The following is a 27223-nucleotide window of genomic DNA, read 5'->3' as shown; positions in this document are numbered from 1 at the left end:
ACAATTGAGAGGGGGGGGGGGGGGGGAGGCTAGATTTTCTTCTCTCTTGCGTTATGTTAGAAGAGACCACACAGGCCTGCAACTTCTGACTCTACTCATATGATAACAGAGATAGATACTGGTTACATATTTCAAACTCACTTTAGTCAGCCATTTTCCTATGTGATAAGAGGACTATTTGCACACTAAGCAACCCCCCCCCCCCCCAAAAAAAAAATGCCTGGAAACTGTGATAGTACTTGGACAGAGCACAGAACTAAACAGTGAACTATACTGGCAAATTTCCAAGTCTGCCAGTCATATAGTTTGTAGTCCCACTTTCTTACCATGAATAGACTACAAATGTCAGAAATCTCAGGGATGGGAGCTTGAAAATTACAGAACCAGAAAAAAGCCATCCTATTCTTTCTGGAATTATTGGCTCTCACCAACTCGTCATCTGGTTTCTGATCCAGGACTGGTTACCCAGCATCCATCTTACCAAACTCTGTACAAGCAGGCCCAGAGTATTAAGTAGAATGAACTTGATTAGTGCCCTAACAAGGAGTTTCTGTAGGCTGCCAGATAATTAACAAATATGAGTTGCGATATGACTTACCTTGTTCAGTAGGACTTCCATCTACTCCAATGACCCTTGATCTCCAGAGGCAAGACTGGAAACCCCCTTGCTTTCTGACTTGTTTGATTCCTTGTCCTGTCGAAGCCTATGAATGATGGGGATTCAGCAATAACGGATCTGGGTTCCTACACACCCATCAGAAGAAAGGAAGACTAGGTGGAAGATCTATTCATATTATACCCGACCAGTCCTGCAGATGAATCCTGGCATGAAAGATGGCAGCTGCAGTAAAGGCTGCACATGCAGCTTCTCGCTCAAACCACACAAGGGTGCTGACTTCTATTCTTATCAGACAGTACAAAGAAAGGCCACACACTCAGCAGCAGAAGTGTGCTTCACATTCAGGCACATAGCTGCTGTTGTAGAAGGTGGCAAATATTTCGAAATGAAAAAATCTTTAACTTCCCCTTTGAAAATCTCCTTCCCCCTTTCTAAACCATAAGCTAGCACGTGCAACACAGATTCCAGTTTGAGGGTAACCCTGCCCAGTCTACAGTACATGACCTTACAAGATTAGACGCTTCACCCAGTGCCAGAACAGTATTTGTTAATTGCATTGGCTCCGCAAGGGAATCCAATGAAGGATTGCTTTTGTTTATTCACAAACATTCCTCCTTACAGTGAATCCACTTAGTGTATTAAAAAAAAAAAAAGGGGGGATGAGGAAAAGGGGTTATGGAACAGAAAAAGCTCAAGCTTCCTGCAGCTTAAATAGTCTGCAGATTAAATGCTCATATGACTGTGGTAACTAAGGGAAGCTTTTTCCTGGTGCTGTTTCGAACCAATTTATCCAGAGAAGGGGCAGAGATTAGCATAATGGATTTACTGGGGATCCAGGTTTTGATTTTTTTTTTTTTAATCATTTTATTTCAGCTTCAGGTTCCAGTCATGACTGTCAGGGTGAGAGTTATTTTATTTTTCTATTTATTACCTTAGGAGTCTATGTATTGTATATACCGTATTTCGCGATCCATAAGACGCACTTTTTTCCCCCCTGATTGACCTGCGCCTCGCCGAGCTTCGCAGTAAGATGCACCCCGGGAACAGCAGACCAGCAGGGAACTGAAGCTCTGCCGACAGAAGACGATACATGGCATCAAAGTTAGTAAAGGCCATTTCCTTCTTATTTGTTTAGATATATTAGAAAATCATTTGACCTGTGCCACCATACTGATTGGGCTGAGTTGGGAGGAAGAGGAGGGGGACGGTGCGCGAGAGGGAGAGACGCTACATTCGCTCCAGGGGGGAGCTCTGTACAGAGCCCGTCATGGGGACAGAATTTTTTTTTTTTTAATTTTCCTCCTCTAAATCCTAGGTGCGTCCTATGGTCAGGGGCGTCTTATGGACCACAAAATACGGTATGTCATGATTTTATTATGTACGTTTTTACTGTATGTCAACTAGAAATGTTTTATAGACTAGGTATAAATATGTAAATATATAAGCTGTTACCAAAGATGTGGGAACTTAAAAATGGAGAAAGAGAAAAACAACCAGGGGAAGGAACACAGCTGAACCACCATTCTAACAAAGCAGCAGAGGGAAGGATTTGGGATCACATGAGGTTTCATTTAGTTCAAATTAAGATGCGGCACATTGGGGCCTGCTCCCTCTTCACCACAAGCGGGATGGGCTCCGGTCATGGCATGCCAGGGTCTGCTCCATTTTCGCTGCAGCGGGATGGAGTCTGTTCGCAGCATGCTGGGGCCTGCGAGGCCTGCTCCAACTTCTGTGCAGAAAAAGGAAATTCTGCGCAAATTCTGCGCTCTGCGGTAGCACAGAATTTCCCCAGGAGTACATACTGCACCGACATTCAAAGAGAGGTCTGATAACCGTGAAGACAGCCTGGCCGATTTATAGAGCGCGCACACTGCACCGATAACAGAAAGGAAAGGTCGATTTACTGACGGAACACACACAAATGATAATCTGGAGCTGAGGGGCTCTTAGACAGACCCTCTAGATTGTGTTGTGTGCAGATGTAGTAAACAGGGTTGTCAACTTTTCCACAGACTGGACTAGAGAATGGGGGCTCATTTGCATAAATTAAATTATAGATTCCATCTCTGAGCTCCCTCAATAGCTCATGCACAATATTTTTGGATAATACTTATAGATCCAAAAGAAACTATCACAGCCTGACAAGAATACAGTTAACCCCAGGAGCCATCAGTTACTAGATCACTGTGTCATATATTCCAAATCACTAAACTGAAAATAAAATGCTCACAGGAATATTTCAGCATTGTAAAAATGATAAAAGTATTAGTATGAATAAAAATTCTACATTTAAAATAGTTTTATATAAGCTATGCTCTAAAAGAAATGCACATTAGAATAAGTCTTTACATTTTCAATTCAGAAACTGCAGAAACAAGTTTCTTCACATAAATGTTCTGTGCAATTTTATATTCTGTTGACAAGATGGACAGCCCAACAAGTTTTTATTGCATCACTAAAGAATGAAGACATATTTTGATCAACTTTAGCTTCGCTTAGAACAGGGCCAAAACAGTACTAACTCCCAAGATTCAAGCAGCAACAACCCTACCCAAGAAAATCTGGGCCCTGGAATAATAATATACCGCCTAAGGAAAACTAAAATTGGATAAGCCAGACTGCTATAGACTCCTAAACAGAAACTCACATATGCAGAACACAAACCCCCACCAAATACAGAATGGACCATAATCTAGAAACAAACATACAAACAAAAACTGAACTGAAAACCCCAAGAAATCAGACTCTATAGTGTAAAACTGGAAAAATAAAACCACTACCACTCTCCAACACTGCTGCCCACTGCCTCTACCCCTATCTCCTCCCCATGCTGATTCTAGGCCTGGACTAGGGCCAAAAGTGCCGCCTCCTCTTACCCCAGACGATTCCCCACTCTCTTCCCAGCACTTCCCACAATGCCCTCCACATCCCCCTAATCCCCTACCCCACCATCCTTCACCCAAGCCCCCTTTCCTCCCCATCACCTCCCCCTCTAACCAGCTCCACTCTGCCTCTACCACCACACCATTAGCTCCCCCCTCCTGGTCTCTATCCATCATACCCCTTTCTCCCTCCCCACTAGCAACATGAGTATTTCCATTTTCCCCCCCCCTCCTCCAGGATGGCTCCCAGACAGCAGTGTCCCCCCCTGTTCCTTACTGGTGTAGGATACCTTCTTTGGGCCTGCCAGCCAAGTGTGGATGCGATGCCAGCTGAAGGAGGAAGCACTCTTTCCTTCGGGCAGGTCACTCGGCCTGCGGGCATGTCGTGCATGGCATTGGAAGGCAGTTGTTCTTTCATTAAACAGCCTTTAATAATGCTGAATGAAAATTAGGAGGGTACTCAGAGCTGTATAGAAAAAATGAAGGCATCCAACGGGCCAAGGAATAAATTAACAAATCGGACAAGCAGATGTGAAGCGCAAACGGCAAAGAGTATGAATCTTTGTCGTTTGCGCTTCATGTCTGCTTACCGAAATTGCTCTGTGAAATGACCAGTCTATGTACATTTTGGGGGGGGGAGAGAATTTTGGAATAGGTGAAAAGTCTCCAGGTAGGTGCAAACAAAGCTCATGGTGCCAAGATCCCATATGGAGGCAACTGCCAAACCTGCTAATCACTTTAAAGGGTGACCAAAATAAGGGGAATGGAACAGCTCCCCTATGAGGAAAGACTAAAGAGGTTAGGACTTTTCAGCTTGGAGAAGAGACGACTGAGGGGGGGATATGATAGAGGTGTTTAAAATCATGAGAGTTCTAGAACGGGTAGATGTGAATTGGTTTTTTACTCTTTCAGATAATAGAAAGTCTAGGGGGCACTCCATGAAATTAGCATGTGGCACATTTAAAACTAATCGGAGAAAGTTCTTTTTCACTCAACGCACAATTAAACTCTGGAATTTGTTGCCAGAGGATGTGGTTAGTGCAGTTAGTGTAGCTGTGTTTAAAAAAGGACTGGATAAGTTCTTGGAGGAGAAGTCCATAACCTGCTATTAAGTTGACTTAGAAAATAGCCACTGCTATTACTAGCATCAGTAGCATGGAATAGACAGTTTTTGGGTACTTGCCAGGTTCTTATGGCATGGATTGGCCACTGTTGGAAACTGACCCAGTATGGCATGTTCTTATGTTCTTATCTAACTGTGAGGAAAACAAATAAATGCACAGAGAAACACTTTCTTCTGAGGACATGAGGTACCAAAGACACATGCAGAGGACAAGAAGGTGAATAACAGCAGATCAAACAGGAAGAGAGGAATTCTCAATGGATGAGACTTCATGAATCCAGGGCGTCTCATCCATGCTAACTGCAAGCATTTCTTAGGCATTTAATCATCCTTAAAGGGGCAGTGTAATACTTTATACCATTCCATTATCTAGACTGGTTTATCAGATTTTATTTTTAAACCTAGGGCATACGTTCTATGTAATTCAACTGCTATACCTGTCATTGGAAACTGCTTTGTAGCCTCTCAGGAGTGGCTGCTAAAAAAAACCAAACCAAAAACACCCTGAAAATACATAAAAACCCAACTGTGCTCTATAAAGAGTAAATAGACCCAGTGTTACTAATTCTTAAATAACCGTAAAGGAACAACCATCAATTGAGTGCAGCTGAACAGTGCTATGCAAGCAAACGAAACATTTTCCATTTCTAGGGTTTTGTACAGCACACATATAATCCAGCTAGCATGAAGAGAGTCAGCAGCACTGGTGCCACATCTCACATCATCGTAGGCTCCTGGAAACCGCAGGGTTTTACATGTTCTTTGAATTGTATATGCTAAACAAGAGTTCTTCTCATCACTAAAAATCAGCACTCTCCAGGCTGAACCTGCGTGTTCAGGTCTCAAAAAAGCCTGAAAAAAATGGCAAATCTTTATAAGAGGACTGTGCAGGCTTTTAAAGCAGAGAATGCCTTCAAAGCAGGCTCAGAGAATTTTACTGGCATGATAATTTTACATGTATCACCAAAGTAATACATAGAATGATTAACATAAAAAGTAAAAAAAATTACAAGACAGTAAAGTTACAGATTACAGAAAATAATGGTGCTGGTCCATACTATCTGCTCCTGGCTAGATTTAATTTAGCCACATATTTTCCTGTTCTAGCTGCTGTTTCTCCCAGGATTAGAGAGATATTGCTGCTCATTCTTTTGTGGGAAGTTCTTGATTTTCTCTGTCTGCTTTTCTCCCATATCTGTGTGTCGTGAAGAGTACATTTAATTCTCTCTCTTTCGTTTTGCACTGCATATAGAGTCTCACTTTTTGGGATGCCCATATGTTTCTAGTCTATGATCAATTCTGTATTTGGTGCAGATCTGTCTATTTGTACATGAGACCAAGATGAGGTATTCTGTTAGCATGTATTTGCTGTGCAGGGATCTATAGCAGTCCAGCTTGTTCTGTTTTCCAATTTGCAACAATAGGGTGTATATCGGTGTTCTAGGCATCACCAGTGCAAGGGTATTAGATGCCCAAGGCAAATCTTTTGCCTTGCTCCCCTCTCCAACAGCACAATTATCTCTACTCCCTCCCCTGTAGTATAATTATCTCTATCAACACCACACCTTCCCCCTCCCTCTTAACTCTGGCAAGGAGAAAGAATCACAGCAACAGTGTTTCTTCCTCTTCTGGCTGCCACTTTCCTGTAAAGGCGGAATCATGTGGGGCCTTGGAGTCTCACAAGACCCCTGACCCTATGCATTCCATTTTCAGACGGAAGCAACAGGTAAGCAGTGCTTGTCGAGGGAAGGGGACAGTGCAGAGGGTCAGAAGAGACTATGGCTGTAGGTGGCAGCAGCCGTGGCTGCCCCTTGCTGCATTAACAACTTTTCTGAAAGGCAGCTCCTCCCCCTCTCCCTCGTCAAGCCACAATCAGCCTACTCTCTGCATCCTGCCCATGGCAGCGGGGTGGTGGTACTGGGCTCCTCAGACTGATCAATCCACTTTTTCTGTTTTTTTCCTTCCCAGAGCAGTTTTTCAGCCACAGCTGCTGCCCCCTTCACCTCAGTTTTGACGCTCTAGGCCAGTGGTTCCCAAGTCTGTCATGGGAACCCCCCCAAGCCAGTCAGGTTTTCAGGATATCCTCAATGAATATGCATGAGAGAAAATTTGCATGTTATGGAGGCAGTGCATGCAAAATTCTCTCTCATGCATATTCATTGTGGATATCCTGAAAACCTGATTGGCTGGGGGGTCCCCAGGACAGGGTTGTGAACCACTGCTCTAGGCAATCACCTAGTGCTTAGGCCAACCCTGGTTCTACGGCATACTACAATATTTGTACTGCGGCTTTTTTGTATGACGGGTTCTAGCTGTTCTAGTTCTGGGTGTTAGTGTTGTTGGTTTGGTCCCGTAGGCATGCGACAAAAGTGCTGAGTATATTTTTTTGCATGGTTTTGTGTTATTTCACAGAGAGCCTGTTAATAAGAGGGAATGAGTGTTGCTGTTATAGAGATGACATCAGAATCTGAATATTCTTTCCTTGGGTAGGCAGGGGGAAGTATCCTAATTCTGCTTTGCGCTCATTAGGGTTGTTTCTGTGGACATGGAGAATGTTTGCAGAACTGAAAGTGATGACCGCCTGAGTTCATTGTGAGTTCATCTTATTCAACCAACTCTTTGCATTCAATGCTCTTCCTATGGTAGATCTACTTGCTCTCTTACTTGATCTCTTTTTAAATACTAATTAGTGGAAATGGTTTGTGCTGCACAAGCTGTGTTTTGATTAGGTTCTGGGCAGGGAATATGTTTTTAGGGTCCCTACATACTATTTCCATGATACAGTAAGGGAGTTTGTGCTACGGAAGTGATAAAGACAGACACGTGTACTTTGCAAAGTGACTCTTGGCAGAAGTCAGGCACAAGCTTCATCTGTATGTTTTCTGCAGGTACGTCAGATGGTGAGCTCATCTCAGCACACTCCTTAATTCCAAAAGTCAAGTCTGCCCTTGCCAACAGCAGTTTTCATTGGGTGACCCTGGCATGAACCAGTAACAGAAGGCTTTCACGGTGCTTATACCTGCACCTGCTTTCTGAAGTATCTATATGTAATTTGAATCCTGCTGCAGACTTGGGCCATCTGAAGTGAAAACAGGATGAGTGTGTCAGTCTGTTCTACCCAATGCTTCTTTGCATATTACCACCCTCACAAGGAGCAAACAATCACATTTTAACCATTAGCAGTAAATGTGCTCCTCTGCTCTGCCTTCTCTAGTTAATTACTTTCTCAAAGCTCTACCAAGCATATAGGTGAACAGAGTGCAGGGACTAGCTAGCTCAGGGGCATGGTCACAGCATTATGTTTTTGGATTTTTATTTTATTTCCACCTTTTTCCAAAAATGGCCTCAAAGCAGATTACAAAGAGGGCCTATATGCTGGAGCAGATATCTGCTTCCCTAAATTACCCTAAAGAGTTTTACTGTACAAAAAAAAACAGAACAAAAAAAAACTGATAACAAGGAAAAGGAATAAATGGTCCTGAGTGAAAATATAGCCAAATGTTTTTATGAAAAATTGGCCCAACTGCAAGCATCTTTTAAGGATGACAATGAGAAGGGATACAACCGTGATAACGGGACAGCATTATCAAAGTGGGAGCATTTTACTACTATATCAGTAACTGAGCAGAAATCATTACAAAATTGCCTTCTACTTATAGTCCACTGGACCCTTGTCCATTTGTAATGATTAGGGCCCAAAAAGCTTGTTTTAATAAATATTTGATGCAAATAGTGACTGCATCCTTGCAAGGCGGCCCTTTGTCTGATTCCATGAAATAAGCAATCATTAGGCCAGTTAAAAAAAAAAAAAAAAACCCCAATCACTGCAAGATTTATCAAAATTATAGGCCAATATCTAATTTGCCCACAGATGCAAAGTCAATAGAAAAATATGTCTTACAAGAATTGAATGACTGTCTGATAATTAATAAAACCAAGTTCACAATATGTAGATTGTTTTCTGAGAGAACATGTCCATAAGTGTCCTTCATATATTCGTGATTCTTCACATTTCATCAAAATATTGGAACCTATGGCTGATCAGATACAAAGTTATTTTTTAATAACATTGGATGTTCAGTCTTTATATACCTCTATACCGCAAGATGCTGCTCTTGATGTTTTAACATCTATATTAGATAGCAGGACCCGTCCACATTGCATTCCCACAGAATTCATAGTTAGGTTGGCTGGTATAGTATTAAAGAATAATTATTTCAGATTTCAAGGGAGGTTTTTTTTCCCCAGCAAATACCAAGTACAGAAATAGGTGCCACGATGGCCCCATCATTTGCTAATCTGTTTATGATGATCATTGATGAAGAGTGCCCTGCATTTTTTTCTACAAGAGATTTTGATATTTTTATAATATGGAGTGGGAATGAAAGTACACTACAATCGTTTGAGAAATGTATTAATACATGTGATGATAATTTACAGTTTGTAATGAAATATGATTATGAAATACCATTCCTGGATTTGAGAATATAAAAGAATTTGGTCGGATAGAAACTATAGTATTTCAAAAGAAAGCAGATCAAAATACTTTATTGCATTTCAACCGTGCTCATCCAGAGCCACTGAAGAGGAGTTTACCAGTTTCTATGAATCAGACGTAACTGTTCACAATTGGTAATGTACAAGCGAGAGTCAGAAGGATTGATTAAAAAATTGGAGTCTAGGGGATATCCGCGAAAATGTATCAAACAAGCTTACAAAAGAGATTTATATTATGATAGAGATGCTATATCAGACAAGAAAACCCACGGAAGTGAATCCGAGGCGATTTTGTGCATCACACAGTTATTTGCCTATATCTAAAAAGATAGAGGGTAAAATGAGAAAACATTGGCACATTATACAAACTATATCTAAATGGAAGATACAAACTTCAGAATGGCGTTTTCAAGAACAAGAAATTTGAGAGAGATATGTCCTGCTACCTTGGAAGAAAAACAAACAGTGAATATCTCAATTATGGATGGACAGAAATTACAAGGACATTTTAAATATGGTCATTGAGAGATTTGCAAGCAGATATTAAACAAATAATTTACATGCCCTGTAACAAAATGCATATTTAAATTGTACCATTTTACCACATGTACTTCAACATTTGTTGTATACATTATGTGTCCTTGCAATAAGATCTATGTAGGAAAAACAAAAAGGATGTTAAAAACAAGATTAAGAGAACATAAGAGCTGCATTCAAAATTCAACAGCGACTGCTCCCATAGTAGAACATTGTATAGCAAACAAAGCACTCAGAGGAAGATCTAAAATGGTTCGCTATAGATATGGTGCTGGTTAATGTAAGAGGAAGTGACAGAATGACAACTATATAGACTGGAACAAATGGATTTATAGATTAAAAGCAGAAGAAACAGGGTTGAGTGGAAAAATTGAATGGATCACTATTATGAAAATCAGAAAATGGTGGGTTTTCATGTTTAAAGCAATCATAAGCAATTTGGTATATGTGAGCAACGCACTTGATTTGTAAATACATGAATGCAGATTCCGATTGGTTGTAAGTTGGGTCTGTCAGAGAATTAAACCAATAAGAATCTTAGGAATATAGAATGGGTGTCTTTATTCAAAAGAAACCAATGAATAAGGGAGAAAAGCAGTGAAGTGATTGGACAATTCAAACATCATCATGTGATAAATTAGAAACACCAGCCATGGTTTAACATTGCCCGTACAATCATAAGGATTATATGAGGCTATTTGGCAGCATTAAAATGAAGTGAGAATCGTTAAGTGCTTTTTTAAAAAATAAAGCGTTGAAGAAATTGGATTATATTGAATTTTAAGATGCAATGTTTTTCAGAAGTGACTTGAATGGAGCGACATTGATATAGTTATGTGCCCTGATGCAGCTATTGCGAAATGTTGCCAACGTCGGCATTTGTTTGATGAAAACGGAGGCAGAGATTCATCAAATCGAAAAGAACTGGTCATATAAAGATAAGTATTGACTGGATTCTGATGTAAAGTAAAAGCCTAACCGTTTTCTAGTTATATACTGCTCTGCAGAACATATTTATGGCAAAAATTGAAGACCTCATGAAATTAAATTGAATTGTATATACCAGGCAAAATTCTGATCTTTTTATGAATTATAACTAAAAAAAAAACCAAACAAAAAAAACCCTCACAAAAAAAGGGTTTTTTTAGACCTGTGACTGCACCGACTAGGTTAGGGTCCAGCTTTTAGCGCTTCCTTCAGTGCTGAGGTCTTTTCCTCTTATAAAAAATTGTTAACTATTAATTATAAAGAGATAAATTACAGCAGAAGGGATATCATTACATTGGTTATTTGTTGGAACTTTATTACACTGGTGTTTCCCTGATTGAGATTGACAGTTTTATCTGTCTGATAACATTTTAGGAAGATAGCAGTTCAGGTTTAGAGAGGGCTTACAAGACCGAGATCTCTTTAGCTTTACTCAATGCAATAGAGGATAGATAATAGATCAGTCTTTACTTCTGATCCAATTAAACATCTCTGCTGCCTTTGATTCTGTGGATCATGCCATCTTGATATCAAGGCTAGAAAATATTGGGATAACATCAATAATGTTAAAATGGTTTGCATCATATTTGAATAATCGACAACAGGTGAGGAAGGGAAAGAATTACTCTTCATGGAAATCAATGGAGTACGGAGTGCCGCAAGGGTCGACACCATCAGCAATTCTTTTTAATGTGTAACTTTCAGCACTGGCTAAAATGTTGGAGTTTTCAGAATTACTGTAGTTATATGTATGCTGACAACAACTCACTGTGCCACGAGCCGTTAAGCAGGCATTTGATGTTATAATATTGAACAAATATCTATCAAGAATAAGCGAGTGGATGAACAAGTTGGCACTGAATTTAAAAAAAACAAAACTATTCTGGGCTGGCCGATGCCAGTCTCTCGTTTGCACAATTCAAGTGAAAATTGCAGGAGAAAGATTTATTGCCATTAATTTTGAAGCAAGGAATTTGGGAGTCCCATAGGACTCCAAACTGAATTTGCAAACCCAGGTTAAATCAGTGGCCAGAAATGCCTTCTTTAAATTGAAGACCATAAGATTATTAAAGCATTATCTCACTAACCATGATATCCAAGCAGTTGTACAGGCATTGGTTGAGTCGCATAGATTACTCTAATGTTTATCTGGGCTTGCCGAAAACTTTGTTAAGATTATATTGAATTTATAGAATGCTGCAAACAGTACAAAATGCTGCCGCCAGAACAGTGTTGGGAGTCTAGTACACTGAATATATCTCCCTGCATCTGCAGAAGTTATACTGGCTGCTGGTACAGCATAGGATTTATTTCAAGGTGTTAACCGTGGTGTACAAGATACAGAAGAATGAAATTTTGTAAGGTTTTTTGGGGAAATTTAAGAACTTTGTACCAACTCATGCACTACTGTCCTCAACACAATTTATTGGAAATCCCACCTCAAAAGATCTGCAAACTGCAAGAAACACAACAGAAGGCATTACTGATAGATGCAACACTACAGAATTCTATCCCATGTGAATTATGCTGTGAAACTATCTAAACTTTCAGAAGGGTCTCAAAACCTACTTTTCTAAGCAAGTTTATGATCGCTCATGCTAATAAAGTGTATATTAATTTGTATTTTGTTTTAAATATGTGAAATGTGTGGATTTTATGTATATTCCATTGTAATCTGCATTAGACAATAAAAACATTGAAAATTGCAGAATGTGTGTGTAATTAAATACAGAATAAACTAATCAGTAGACTTAGCAGCATCATTAGTTGAAATGTCATGTGCAGTCATCAATGAATCAATGTCTAGGAAGAGTGGATAATTCTTCACAAATAGTGTAGGGTCACAGCACTGAGTTTTAGGATTTTTAGTCCACCTTTCCAAATGGATGTTCAAAGTAGCTTATAGCATTATTCAAATCCATCTCTAGGCCAACAAGTCACATCCCAGATAAAGTGGTCCTCGTGAAATAAGATGGTGGGCTCAGTCCAGTTCTTGTAGCAATAGCAGAAGTGCTTATGCTCAGGGCCGGTGCTAGGATTTTGACAGACCTCTGAATTACTATGCTGCCCCCTTCCATTTTTTTTTAAACACAGAATACCCCACACCTTGGTTAAGCATGCAGAACACAGACTCACCCTCACCAAATACAGAATAAACAGACTATAAAGTATAAACAGAAACATGCAGACAGAAACTGCACTAGAAACCACACCAAGCCAGATTCTGAATGTAATGCAGCAATGGAGAAAACCCCCCCCCACCAGTCTTCAAATCATTCAAACAAAATCAAGGAATATAAATCAATTATATTAGTAAAACCATAGACAGACACCCAATTAAAACTAATAAAGGATGGAAAATTCACCCCTCTCCATATCTGAAAACGTTTCATTTCCCCGTCATCCTGAGTTTGGTGTGAATTAGTGGAGCGGCACTAAATTTCTTTACTCCCAGGCACGCTCCCATACATAGACACATGCCCCCCCCCCCCCTACACACACACATACACCCCAGTTTAGGTTCCAACACATAAAAATACAAGCAAGTTTCCATTTACACACCCACATACCCCAGGATAGCTTCCTACATATGCACCTCCCCCCTCCCCCACCCGTTAGGTTCTCACTTTCACATCCATACTCCCCCTGTCAGGCTCCTATTCATATACACCATACACCCCAGTGAGGTTCTCACTCATTCACTCACATACAAACCATTGGGAGCCATTCTGTTGCTCCTCCTTATGTGCCGGCTCCTGCACTAATCTAATCTCGAGGGGCTAGCACTTCCTCTATGCGAACTTGTGCATTACAAGATCAGCATGTGTGCCAGCTGCACACAATTCAAATAGCACCATGGAGCAGGAGAATGGGCTCCCTCTTCTATTTTCGGGCATCAGTGTGAAGGGATCCACTAGAGGCCTGCCAGGCCGCCATCTCTTCTTAGCCACCAGTGGGATGGGATCTACTGGGGGCTTGGCACACCATCCCTTTTCACCACCCCCCGGGTGTGCCGCCTTGTGCAATTGCAAAGTGTGCACACCAGGTAGCACTGGGCCTGCTTACACTGCAGCTCCTGACAGATTCCTATGATTCTATGAATAAAGTAGAATGATCGCTTATATTAGCACCTCACTCAACCCCAACACACAGACCACCAGTGTAACGTAATCTGTGATTCACTTTTACATTTAAATACCACTCTTTGCCTTTTTTTTCCTCATCCTGTTTGGACCTGAGGAATGGAGTGTTAGCTCTCGAAAGGTAATAACAAAATGTATTAAGTTAGTCCAATATTCTTTTGGTTTATTGACCTTTATTTCTGCTATATGAATCTAAATTCTGTGGCTTTTCTGTGGCCTACCTGGTCATTGACTTGGGATAAGGATAGCACTAGAAAGAAAGAGGATGTGACAAACCAAACACACAGGCAAGTCAGGAGGGGTGTGAAGAGTGAAAAGAGAGACCTTGAGCTCCCTCTTGTGACTTTCTAATCTGATAGTGCGGCCTATCTCTCATACTGATAAAGCCGTCCTCCCAGGAAAAAAGCAAACTTGCAGCTGGCAATTTACACTTTGCACAAATATGCTACACAGCCATGCTTTCCAACGCACTGGACATCTTTTAAATAAGTCCACTCCTTTTCCAAAGGGCTGAATAATGGGTACAGGTAAGAAAATTGCTTTGTTCCTTATTTTTCGGGCCTTTAATTCAGAACATGACTCTCCCGTATTGTACTCATAGAAAAGTCTTCATGACCCATAGTTTTCAAGTTGAAACTTTGCCCTCTTCTAGGTATAGAAGAGCTCTTGCCCTCTCACAGGCCAATGCATCAAGATGCGTTCAGTCAAACGCAACTTTCTGCCTGGATTTGAAAGTGAATTTTCTGGGCGTAAAACTTACTGTTGATGCATGCAGAAACTGTGCATTCTTAAATGGAGACTGCTTACCCCCCACACATGAAATTTACGTATTCAGCTAGCTGGCACAGTTCACCGCTCCTTAGCCAGATATGTACTGACTTATCCGGCTATCTGGCAGCTGCTAAATCAGTTTTTATCCAGCTAAGAGATGGTGGCTGCCACACTTCCTAGATAGCCTGTCAGGGATGCCTCCCACGTTCCTGAGCTGAAACACATTTTAAAGTTTATGAACATTTAACTAACTCCTGATGTATTAGCATAACAATCTTACTACATCGGGAGTTAAAAACTGGGCATTTTTTTATGGGATTTTGCTTGAATCTAATTATTGATGAACTCAGAGCCATACACAAAGTACATAAGCATACAGAAAACTGATTCTGGGCTTGGCCAACTCAGAACTGGTTAACTTATTTTACACATATGCAGGCACACAGAACTGTCACTGACATTTAATCCCCATTCCTTGCTTAATTACTTTTCTGCTTGCATATTCCCCAACTGTTTACTAATATTTACAGCAGAAGGGAAGCTTCTTTCACATATACAGATACTACTGATTAGGGTTGTGCCAAATATAGTGCAAAAACACAAAGGTCTGATGTTTTGTTCTGCTCATTTTGATTTTCTTGTAAATCACAGATTTTTTTTAAGAAACCCGATCCATCAAATGCAATAAACTTACTTAACTGTGGCACCAAGATAGATAAGACAGGGGGAGGAAGACCATCTCCTGCCTAAAAAAATCTGCTCATGTCCACCTTATACATCTGCTAGTGCTAGATTTCTTCTGACTGAGAAATCCTAACAGTATAAAAGCAGGCAAAACAGAAAATGATTAGATCATCAAAATAGACCCCAAAGATGGCAGCACAGAGATCTCTCAAATCCTTGTGGCTAGGAACATAAGCTCTGTATCTTTGTATGTTATGTATGTACTGTAAGTGTATTTGACTGTTCTCTGTGATAGTTATATTGTTTGCACTCAACCATTTAGTTTTATTTGTAACAATGTTATTTGTAAATTATTCCTATAAGCTAATTCATTATTACTTTCACCTGGCACTAAGGTATTTTAGTATTATTAGGATAAGGCTTGTCAGATACTGATGCACAAAGTGAGTGATTGGTCTGGACCAGGAACAGCATTAAAAATGTGTGTTGAAATCAGCGCACAGTTTAACGCCTAGATAACTGCATCCGCCTGTCAGTGAGGTCAGTTAGGAAACTGGTCAAGTGGAGGCACATTAATTCTGGATTGGCTCATCTCCTTCTGTCCTGAACAACTCAGACTAGTAACTAATGCTTGTATGTAACTTGCAGGCCGATACACAAAATTCGCGAGAGAGCGGGGGAGCACCTGCTCTTCTGGCGCGTGCACAGGCCACTCTCCTGTGCGTGCGATTCAGTAAAAAAAAAATAATATTCAAATTAGGGCCCGTGGTAAAAGGAGGCACTAGGGATACTAGCGCGTCCCTAGCGCTTCTTTTGACAGGAGCGGCGGCTGTCAGTGAGTTTGACAGCCGACGCTCAATTTTGCCGGCATCGGTTCTCAAACCCGCTGACAGCCATGGGTTCGGAAACCGGACGCCGGCAAAATTGAGCATCCGGTTTTCAACCCGCTGGCTGATTTTAAATTTATTTTTTTTATTTTTAATTATTTTTAACTTTTGGGACCTCAGACTTAATATCGCCATGATATTAAGTCGGAGGGTGTACAGAAAAGCATTTTTTACTGCTTTTCTGAACACTTTCCCGGTGCTGGCAGAAATTAACGCCTACCTTTGGGTAGGTGCTAATTTCTGAAAGTAAAATGTGCAGCTTGGCTGCACATTTTACTTACTGAATCGCACGGGAATAACTAATAGGGCCATCAACATGCATTTGCAAGTTGCAGGCGCTATTAGTTTCGGGGGGGTTAGACGCGCGTTTTCGTCGCGCTATTACCCCTTACCTAATAAGGGGTGAAGCTAGCGCATCGAAAACGCACGTCCAAACGCGGGTTAACAGTGCGCTCCGCCTGAGTGCACTGTACTGTATCGGCCTGTTTGAATTTAAGCAAGCTAAATGCTGCAAAGAGGATTCTGAGCACTGGGGTGTACTGAATATTAACAAGGGAACGCTTTGAATCACAGGTGAGTCACCTGAGAAACCAGCTCAAAGGCGCAGGCATGGATAAATGAAAAACAGAGGTGCTTATCTCTAACAGGTGTTCAAAGACAGCAGGATGTTAGTCAAATGGGTGACATCATCGGATAGATCCCGGCCCAGAACTTTGATAGCAAAGATTCTAGAACTTTCAGTCATGCCCTTCCGACCATATGAAGCTGTAATTATCACCCTGACCCCTAGGCAGAGTTCCTCAGTCCATGATATAGTTAATACATGAGAAACCAATTCCCAGGGGCGGTGGGTGGGTTTCGTGAGTACCAACATCCTGTTGTTCTAGGATAACACCTGTTACAGGTAAGCAACTGTTTTCCCTGAGGACAAGCAGGATGGTAGTCCTCACACATAGTTGATTCCCAAGCTATAAGCTGTCTGAGCAGGACAAATTGGGAAACCACACAGTGCTGAAAGCACCATCTCTCCCCATTTTGCCTGTGAGGCAGCCGACCCACAAAAGGGTCTAGGCAGGAAAAGAGTTAGGTTCTACAAAGAGAAAACCATAGGTAAAAAACAGACCAAATCCTAATGTATAGCAGAAGCACCTAAGGCAGGGGAGTGATGTGAATGCCAGCCAGAAACCTACTCTGCATCACAGAAAACATTACAAGCAGGGTTTCAGATCAGTAAACCCAGACAATAGTAGGTCTAGGACCTCCTGTATACAGGAAAATGTCTAGAGAAGCAAACACGAGAAGAACTCTTGGTCAAAGACCACAGTTTCTTTTGGTATCACAAGACAACCAAAAAACCAGCTGGGGCCCGAGAACTCTCTAGAAAGAAACTGCGGTCCACTGGCATCTGAAGGACAGAATGCATTTGCAGAAGTGTGCCTCATGTTTGGCCGATAGGCACCATGGGCAGAAAGACCTGAGCAATGCTTGGAAGCAGAAACAGCAACGGCAGGGTCTGTGACAGATCCTACATGCCAAAATACCAGACATAGCTGACCATGCAGGACAGCATCAAGAGTGACAGGGGATGAAAGGCAATCCCTGAAATGGGATTGTAGCTCAAACCCCCACGCAGGGAGTTAAGCTAGACTTGAAACTCACCCACACTGCACCTTGTCAAGGGCAGGCCTACCCAGCCTGTCTACAGGATAGTTCAGGTGAGCAGGAAGGCACTTGGGACAACCCAGTGAAGTGTGAAAAGTTAAAGGCAGTACAGACCAGAACTTAGCGAAAAAACCGGGGTGTATTGTTCCCTGCAGGTATACACTAAGATATACCACAAATACCCTAGCTTTTCTTCCCCTCCCCACTTCATCATGGAAAGTCAAAAGGAGAGAAGAACACAAGGAGGCAGGCCACTGGGCTGCAGGGTTAAGAAATAGGCTGTATATCTCAATTGCAACCAAATAACTCACTGCTGATTCCAGTAGGGAGTTACCCCCACCGAGGTAGACCTCTCAGCCGGCTTGGAACAGCTGAAACTGAGAGCAAACTCCCCAGGGAAGAAATCCAGAAACACTCCACACCAAGGGACAAAAAGCAGGGATGCCACAAGTGCAAACCCCTGTAGAACAGGATTTCTTCACCAGCCTAGAAACCCAAAAAAAAAAAAAAGTACCAGGGCAGGGTCAGTGTGATCTCGGAACAAACTACCCACCAACCTGGCAGAGATATCAATACCTCAGCCATGATTACATGTACTTCCCCAAGGAAGCATGTGGACCAGTAAATTTATTTATTTTATTTATTTATTTAGAATTTTTATATACCGGCAATCATGAAAACATATCTTGCTGGTTTACATAAAACAGGAGTGCATTATATACATAAAAACTAGAACTGTGGTGACCGAAGGTACAGTTACATTTAACAAGGGTAGCCGAACTTGGAGAAGGATGAAGATAGGAGAGAATAGAAATGGTTAAACAATATACAATTTAAGTATAGTATACAAAATAAATGTTATATACAAGAGGCATGGTGTTTTAGGAACAATTGTTGCATGACCCAGAACTCTCCTGTCTACAGACAGGGTTATCCCTAAAATGAGGACGTTTAGCTTGCAAGCCATCGCAAACAAACAGAAGCACCTCTATTGCGGGGTCCCTTGTCCCACAACTCCCTCAGCCATGGATATGGAGAGAGGTTGAAAGGCATACTTGCCAATTAAATGGACTAGAACCCTCCTCACTAAGGTTTGGTCCTGCAGGCGAGAACGACTGGCAATAGTAGTCATCCATGAAAAGTGCACATTGAGCTCAGTGGGTATCAAAGATGACTCCCTGTGGGAGAAACCCCTAATCATCACCAGGGAGCTACCCCGAAGAGGAGACCGAATCTGGAATAGCTCCTTTGCAAAATAGACCTGCCATGCCTTAGGATGACCTAACTACCAACTACCTAACTACCAACATCAACAAACTCCCAACCAGACAACTCCAAAGAAAACAGAGACACCATCCTATCAACTTATGACGGACTAATAAAACCACGAACTCTACAACAGACATCTAAGAACTTTTCCCTATATAATCTAACCCTCTATTACCCCCAATGCTACCCAACAGTCAGGTCGATACTGTAAGACCGCGGGAGAGCGGACGAACGCCCGCTCTCCCGGCGCGCGCACCAGCCCTTCGCCGGTGCGGGTGATTCAGTATTTAAATGAGGTGACGCGGGAAAAACGGGGAAAAGGAGGCGCTAGGGACACTAGCGCCTCCCTAGCACCTCCTTTTTGTCAGGAGCGGCGGCTGTCAGCGGGTTTGACAGCAGACGCTCAATTTTTCCGGCATCGGTTCTCGAGCCCGCTGACAGCCACGGGCTCGGAAACCGGACGCCGGCAAAATTGAGCGTCCGGTTTTCGGCCCGACAGCCGTGGGCCGAATTCAAATTTTTTTTTTTATTTTTTATTTTTTTTTACTTTTTTTTTACTTTTGGGGACCTCCGACTTAATATCGCTATGATATTAAGTCGGAGGGTGCACAGAAAAGCAGTTTTTACTGCTTTTCTGTGCACTTTCCTGGCGCCGGAAGAAATTAGCGCCGACCTTTGGGTCGGCGCTAATTTCTTAGAGTAAAATGTGCGGCTTGGCTGCACACTTTACTTACTGGATCCCGCGCGCATACCTAATAGGGCCATCAACATGCATTTGCATGTTGAGGGCCCTATTAGGTGCCGCGGGTGGGCCGCGTGTTTTCCTCCCCTTACTGAATAAGGGGTAAGGGAAAACACGCGTCCAGAGCAGGCTGACAGTGCGCTCCGACGGAGCACACTTTACTGTATCGACCTGTTTATCTTTACATTGTATTTGTTAAAACTCTAATGTTATTCTCCTAATGTAAACTGTTATGATGGCAAAACCGAATATACGGTATACAAAACATGTCAAAATAAATAAATAGAGTGCTATCGCTCGACCTGCTCTCAAATCTCTTGGGAAACAGAGTGCGACTGCCAGTCTGAAGCAGTGAAATCCCTTCTCTGGGAAACAGAGAATGAGGGCCATCCATTGTCAAGATGAACAACCAGACATCGGGGGGGGGGGGGGGGGGGGACGGACGGACACACGACCGACACACATAAGGGTTGCCTCTGGAAACCCAGTTGTATCTCCTCTTCCTGAAGGGACAGGAAAGCAATGGGAATCAGAGCCTCTTGATCCTGATAAACCTTCCAACTCTCCAGGCGAGATTTGGGTTACAGTCACTGACTGCTGAGGTTTATAAGCGATCAAATCTACCACTTGCGGCCACCCTTAGATGGGGTAGGCCGCCACGGTAGTCAGAGGGATCCCAGCAAAAATGACTCAATGACCACAGCTGCCGTCCTCCAATGTCTGCTGGTCCTGACCTACAAGGAGAATCACCGATTCAAAAGAATCGAGGCTCCAGGAGACTGAGCCCAGACTTCCCCACAAAGGGGATTCCTAATATGGGAGTAGTAGAAATACATACTCCTCATCCGAGGGAGAAGAAGGCTCCAGACACTACCCTTTTGGTATCAACTCCCATAGGAACACAGTCTTAAGTCAGTCCTGTGGCTAAGGCGCACAACCTGTTTGCTTGCCACTAGGGGAAAAACACACATACTGGAAGAATAGTGCCCTCCGCTGTAAAAACGTGAATCTCATACAGTGATGCCCCATCCTGCGGATGGTGGCACACCTACAAACCTACTCATCATGCTTATGGGTAGAATCCCATGGCACAGCCAGGGCCTAGTACCATCTGTTAGTGTCTGTGGCTGCACACTGCCAAAAAGCAATCAAAGTGTGTGATAGCGCTTTCCTCCGGAGTGTTCTTTAGCACCCTATGGTGCAGAACAGATGAGGAAGCTGATACCTTGATGCAACAATGGCAGAACCCTGGCATGGCTATGGACTGTGCTGGCAGAGAATGCCGCCCACCAGCACCTGAGGCTCTTGGATAAGTGGATGACCTGACTGCACCTGCTGCACTCCACTAACACACTAACTCCTAATGGAGTCAATAGGAACAGTGTGACGATGGTGTACCAGTACCAGTGGGGCTTTACTTATGGCGTGGTGGTGGGTGGCGTTAAATGGCGTCAACTTCCTGGGACCCCCAGTACCTGATAATGTTCCAAGAGGCTGAACACAGCCCTTGAAACAGCGTCTCAATTAGCTCACCTTCCTTTCCGTTATGTAACGTCAGCAAAATCCATGATGACCGATGGTGTCCATGGTGCTCTGCGGTAGTGTACTGTGATATCCGACCATATCCACTGGTGCACACAGTGGTGACAGCGGCCTTGGGGCCCCCATAGCGCTTTTGCGCTCACCAATGATGGATTGCATCAATGGCACCAAACGATAATGCGCCCAGGGCTTTGCCAGCGCTTGACCAGTTTGACAGTACACTGTGCCATCAACGGTGCCCCAGGCATCTGCGGATGTCAGCAGCCTGACAGCACCGATGGAGACTGCGTTGCCCGAAGGTGTCAAGGGACCTGTGGTACCAAGGGCACCTGAAGGCAGAGGCGCTGCGATCCCAACACGGTACAGACATACTGCATTGATGCCCAGAGGAAGCGATGACTGACTGTGACATTGACTGTTCACCTTGGCTCACATACTCCTGAGTGGGTCAATGCCGCAGCCTCAATGGCAACCCTTACCAGTGGCCACTACTGATAGCTGTGACAGCAACCCTAGTGCTTATTAACACCGATGGTGCATGAAGCCTGGTAGGGCCTCCAATGCCACTCGATTCCAGTGGCTCAGAGCCTCCAAGATTATTGGCATCCATCGTACCCGACAGCTGTAGGACAGTGTTGGGCCAGCACGATGCCCTTGGTGCCCCGTCTTGACATCGCAAAGGAGCCTTGAGGGCACCAGACCACACAGCATCCTGGATGCCTTGGCACTCCAAGGTGTCTCGGATTGATGGCGACCCCGGCGCTTGACAGCACCAAGGTCATCCAAGGCCCAGAGCCCCTGTTGTCAGTGGGTTTAAATGACACTCAAGGCTTTCAGGAGCCCAGGTGGTCGATGGCCTCAAGGGAGACCAGGGCGCTCAATCACAATCCTGGTGCCTTGATTGTCCGACGGCACCTTGAGGGCGGCCACGCACCTCGACGGCACCTTGAGGGCGGCCACGCACCTCGACGGCACCTTGAGGGCGGCCACGCACCTCGACGGCACCTTGAGGGCGGCCACGCACCTCGACGGCACCTTGAGGGCGGCCACGCACCTCGACGGCACCTTGAGGGCGGCCACGCACCTCGACGGCACCTTGAGGGCGGCCACGCACCTCGACGGCACCTTGAGGGCGGCCACGCACCTCGACGGCACCTTGAGGGCGGCCACGCACCTCGACGGCACCTTGAGGGCGGCCACGCACCTCGACGGCACCTTGAGGGCGGCCACGCACCTCGACGGCACCTTGAGGGCGGCCACGCACCTCGACGGCACCTTGAGGGCGGCCACGCACCTCGACGGCACCTTGAGGGCGGCCACGCACCTCGACGGCACCTTGAGGGCGGCCACGCACCTCGACGGCACCTTGAGGGCGGCCACGCACCTCGACGGCACCTTGAGGGCGGCCACGATGATGGATCTGATGGCATAGAGGGGGACCATGGTGCTCGATAGCAGTCCTGATACCTAACACAGTCCAGGCCACAACACGAGAGGCCAGTGCCACTACTCTACCACATCGAGGCCCAAGGTGCACCAGAGAAATGTCATTGAGCATCGAAGCCCAAGGTGCTCAATGATGACATTGAGCACCTTGGGCTTCGATGCTCAACATTCCTCCGGTGCTCGACATTCCTCCGGTGCTCGACATTCCTCCGGTGCATCAAGAGCTCATGCCACCCAATGTGTCTAAGGCGCAGAAGACCCAGCCAATGTACTCAAAACTTGCATGGTGCTTTCAATGGCCCTTACAGAATCGAGGGCTGTCACGCACCTTGATGGCATAGAGGGAGCTCCAGCACCTTGATGGCGTCAAGGGCAGTCCTGGTCCAGACTCGGTCCTGACTTTGATGTGTCAGACCATCGGTGCACTGGCACAGGTGTGCACCAGCAGTCATTACTGGGCATGGCACTGAAGGTGCAGCACCAGGCTGCCTGCCCAAGCTCCTGCTCACCCTCTGTCACAAGGAGACTGCACTACAATCACAATCAAGCAGCATAAGAGGCTATGCTAACCAGAGCTTCTGTCCGTGAGACTGGTTCCTTTGAATGTGGGGAGGATGAGCTCTCCCCCTCACAGGAACGGTATTGGTCCTTGATCTCTTCACTGTCCAAACCTCTACTGATGCCAATCAGTGAAACGATATGGAACTCCTGCCTAGGTAGAAACCAGACATGTCCCCAGGCTCAGCGGCCTACATGGATCACCCACGGACTGCACTCTGTCAGTCCTGCCAGCACACGACAAAGGTACAAAAACAAACAGAGCAAGGAGAAGACACAGACTAAATTGCAGGTGCAGTATTTTTTCAACAAGGGATAGAATTAGACTCTACCAGGGTGCTCAGTGACTAAGGACCGCAATGCACCTGGCAGACAGAGGAAAAAGAAAAAAGAAAACTACTGTAAGGTAAAGAAAAAGAAAAAAAAAAATCACATTACAAAACCTGTGAGAAAAGAAAGCTGAATACTGTGACACACATGGCTCCCGTGACCACACAGCTTCACAGGAAAAAAAAAAAAAAAAAAGACTGAGGGACTGTCTAGGGGGCAAGGTGATAGCCACAGTTGCACATGCTCAGTAGAGCATATTTGAAAGTTCTAGAATCTTTGAGGTCAAAGTTCTGGGCTGGGCTCCATCTAATGATATCACCCATGTGCAAGGACTGCCATCCTGCTTGTCCTCCGAGAACAAGATTAATCAAGGGCTAATGTTTAATCTCACCACTATTAGAAACCTATCTGGTGTTAAAGGTCAGCAGAATAATCTTATTGATAAAGGTTGTCTGCTAGGGGTGCTGTGGTAGCAGAGACCTACTTACACCTTACAAGACACGACCGTGGGCTTCACAAAATGTCCCCCTAAACCCAGGGCCGGCGCGTCCATTAGGTGAACTTCAGCGGTCGCCTAGGGCGCCGAGCCGTAGGGGGCACCGAAGAGCAGCCACGTGGTGCCGCAAGCGGGGGCCCTATCCCGCTCGCGGCAAAGAGAAATAAGGACTTTGTCGGCACCGAAACAGGTGTGTGTGTGGGGGGGGCAGCGCAAGAGTCGCCTAGGGTGCCCAATACCCTTGCACCAGCCCTGCCTAAACCCCAAACAACTAGCAGGATATGTTTCTTGATCAGATTCATCTCACATTATGTGTCTTCTGATTATACAGCTCTTAGTCTAATCACCTCACTGGATTATTTTTACAGCAAGGAAACCTGCTTTTTATAAATTTCTTCACGCTAAATATCTGTTTATTGGACACACATCTTACAGCAAGGATTTCTAACTGGATCACACACACATGACAGAAAAGTGGATTGCCTAGAGATCACATTAACAAGGAGCCAGGAAGTCTTACAATGACGTTGCTGACAGGTCCCATTCTCAGCACATCATCCTCAGACCCATTGTCAAGTTCTGAATACTCTGCCCTAAGACCAAAGCTGCAAGGACAGGACCTATGAGCTAACTTCCCCTTTTGTTTGGCAAGGGACTGTTCCAACTGACATTCCTGCCAGTTGAGGTAATGCTTACTTTGCTCACCACCTCAGCTTTACAATCCAGCTACCAAGTGTGCTCACATTTCTTTATGAAAAAAGTGAAGCTATACAGACAAAAGACAAATGGTCAAAGTCTCAATGAGGGACTGGTTTTACTAGTCACGAGTTTCAGACTTCCACTAAATTCAATCGTTTTTCTGGAAGAAACTATTATGGCAGTAACTAGTGTGTAAGAGGAATGCAAGTAAGATAGCACTGCAAATTCTGCCTCCTTCCTCAAGCTGTGAAAAACTGAACTTGCTTCAGGTTTCCTTCCCTCAAACTACCCAACTTTTGGTGAAAAATGTAACCCATTTATACATTCAGCATGTGCTAACCTGGATAACAAAAGTAACTTACTGCATAAGTTTACATGCTTCTGCCAAACCAGCACATGGTAACATTTCTTATTCTGTAAGACACATGAATCAGAGCACTTAGAAATTATAATTATTGTTCTGGCCTAATGGGTGCCTGACTCAGTACCTAGAAACCTGACTTCCTCTGTAACTTTCATTAGCATACAGGGGCTGATGCAAAAAAAAAAGAAAAAGCGGGCACTGAAAAGTCAGCGCCCACTTTCTTAACACGCGCATGGCGCCCTCTTTCTTAAGGGGGGGCGCCATGCTATATTATAATTAAAGGGTTGCGTTAGCTAGGAGGTGCTAGGGTCGCTTGCGACTCCACAGTTACCTGCGGTCTGCCGGTTATGAACACAGACGCCGATAAACTCGGCGTCTGTTTTCATAACTGCAGTCCACCAGTTATGAAAACTGACGTCGAGCATATCACAGTCAGTCTTCTTAATGCGGCTGGCTGGGTTTGTTTGGTTTTTTTTTTTTTAAACTTTAATAAGTACAGAAAAGCAGTTTTTTCTGCTTTTTTGTATTTGTTTTTCAATGCGCTCAGCTATTAACGCCTGCTCCAGGCAGGCGCTGAGCGATAAATGTGTGCCTGAGACGCACATTTATTTTTTTGCATTTGGAGTGAATGAGTAATAGCCTCATTCAGATGCAATTGCAAGTGATGAGCACTATTGCATTCACTCCGCATCAGACACGGGTTAAATAGGCGCTAATCCCCCTATTGCATTAGGGGGTGTATAACCGGCAGTCGGCTGAGTACACTGTATTGCATCGGCCCCATAGAGATTTACTGTTGGTCAGACATCTCTTGCCTTTTCATATTATAGATCTCGTTTGACTGTCAATCAATAGAAACCAAGAGTTATAAACATGATTACCCAGAGATCATAGATCTTGGGGACATAAAAAGCCTTATGCAAGGTGTCTTATTTAATCATTAGGAGATTAGACAACTTCCAGATCACTGGGCCAGGAGCAACATTAATCGCAAAGAGCTCAACTTAACCCATAAATACCCCATGAAGACAAATGAAAACATTTTCTCTAACTCACTGTCTTTGGTCTGGATTTCCCTTTTACCAGCACTTTTTTCTGTTTCATTCCAACGTGAGATGGAAGTCTCAATTCTAAAAAAAAATCTTTTCATTAGGAAGCACAACATCATTACCACCACGATTACTGTAATTATTTACCAGGAAAGCCCAGCTAGCATAACCAAGTTTTCAAATGGATCCCAGAGGCAAAAGGGAGACTTAGCTGAGGTCAAAGACGTTACAGAGGTGGGACGTCATGTTCCAAAGTCTCCAAATCAGAGTCCCATATTCTAACCACCAGACCACCCTTCCCCCATAAAGAAAAGTGAACATCAGATCAGATCCAAAGTCTGTTCCATCCATTTTGGAAGGGAGTTACTTATTTTACACTAGCTGTCCTGTATCCTAAGAGGAGGTTGACAAAATATTTAGGATATGTATAGCATCTCTATTCAGAAATCCTCAGCAATAGCAGCATGTAAGGATGGCACCACTCTGGAGAGCATGGCTTAGCAGCACATTTCTATGTATCAGCCCATATGAAACCTGCCCCACACATAATCCACTCTGTAGTAAAACCATGAGTCCAGGATCCACAGGCAAAGACAGGAAGAGAACATTTTTAGCAGGCTGATGTATTGCACTTTTAGTAATAGGGAAGACAATTTGTTCTCCAGTAACCTAATCAGCAAAAGCAGAATGCATATTAAAGGCTTTGACTCACAAATCCACCTTACCCTTCCATAGGCTGATCAACTTGGCCAAGACTTTGCGCACAGCGACCTTGCTATCTGGAGAGTCTATACCTTTCTTAATCTGCCATCTATAGCCAAATTCTCTGACACTTAGGACAACTCTTGAACACTGAAATGTGTGATAGGCTTTCATGGATGGATGGATGAGAAGTAGTAGTTCACGCACTCTGCCAGAATCTCAGGCTCTGCCTCA

General features: G+C 43.8%; 1 protein-coding gene across 11 annotated transcripts in view; it reads right to left on the bottom strand.

The window, feature by feature from the left end:
- Window positions 1-27223, bottom strand: part of TMCC1 (transmembrane and coiled-coil domain family 1) — a 252711-nt gene that overhangs the window by 63240 nt on the left and 162248 nt on the right. Inside the window, exon 1 of one of the 11 annotated variants that reach the window (XM_029601411.1) lies at window positions 599-634. The exons of the other annotated variants lie outside the window; for them this stretch is intronic. Within the exon in view, the coding sequence (XP_029457271.1) occupies window positions 599-619 (21 nt within the window). The 5' untranslated portion in view covers window positions 620-634. Of the gene's footprint in view, window positions 1-598; window positions 635-27223 lie in introns of those variants that run through there. 11 annotated transcript variants of the gene reach the window in all.

Source organism: Rhinatrema bivittatum, chromosome 4 (genome assembly GCF_901001135.1).
Source record: "Rhinatrema bivittatum chromosome 4, aRhiBiv1.1, whole genome shotgun sequence".
NCBI classification, from domain to species: Eukaryota; Metazoa; Chordata; class Amphibia; order Gymnophiona; family Rhinatrematidae; genus Rhinatrema; species Rhinatrema bivittatum.
Note: the sequence above shows the minus strand (reverse complement) of the source record. Positions and strands in the feature narration are given on the sequence as shown.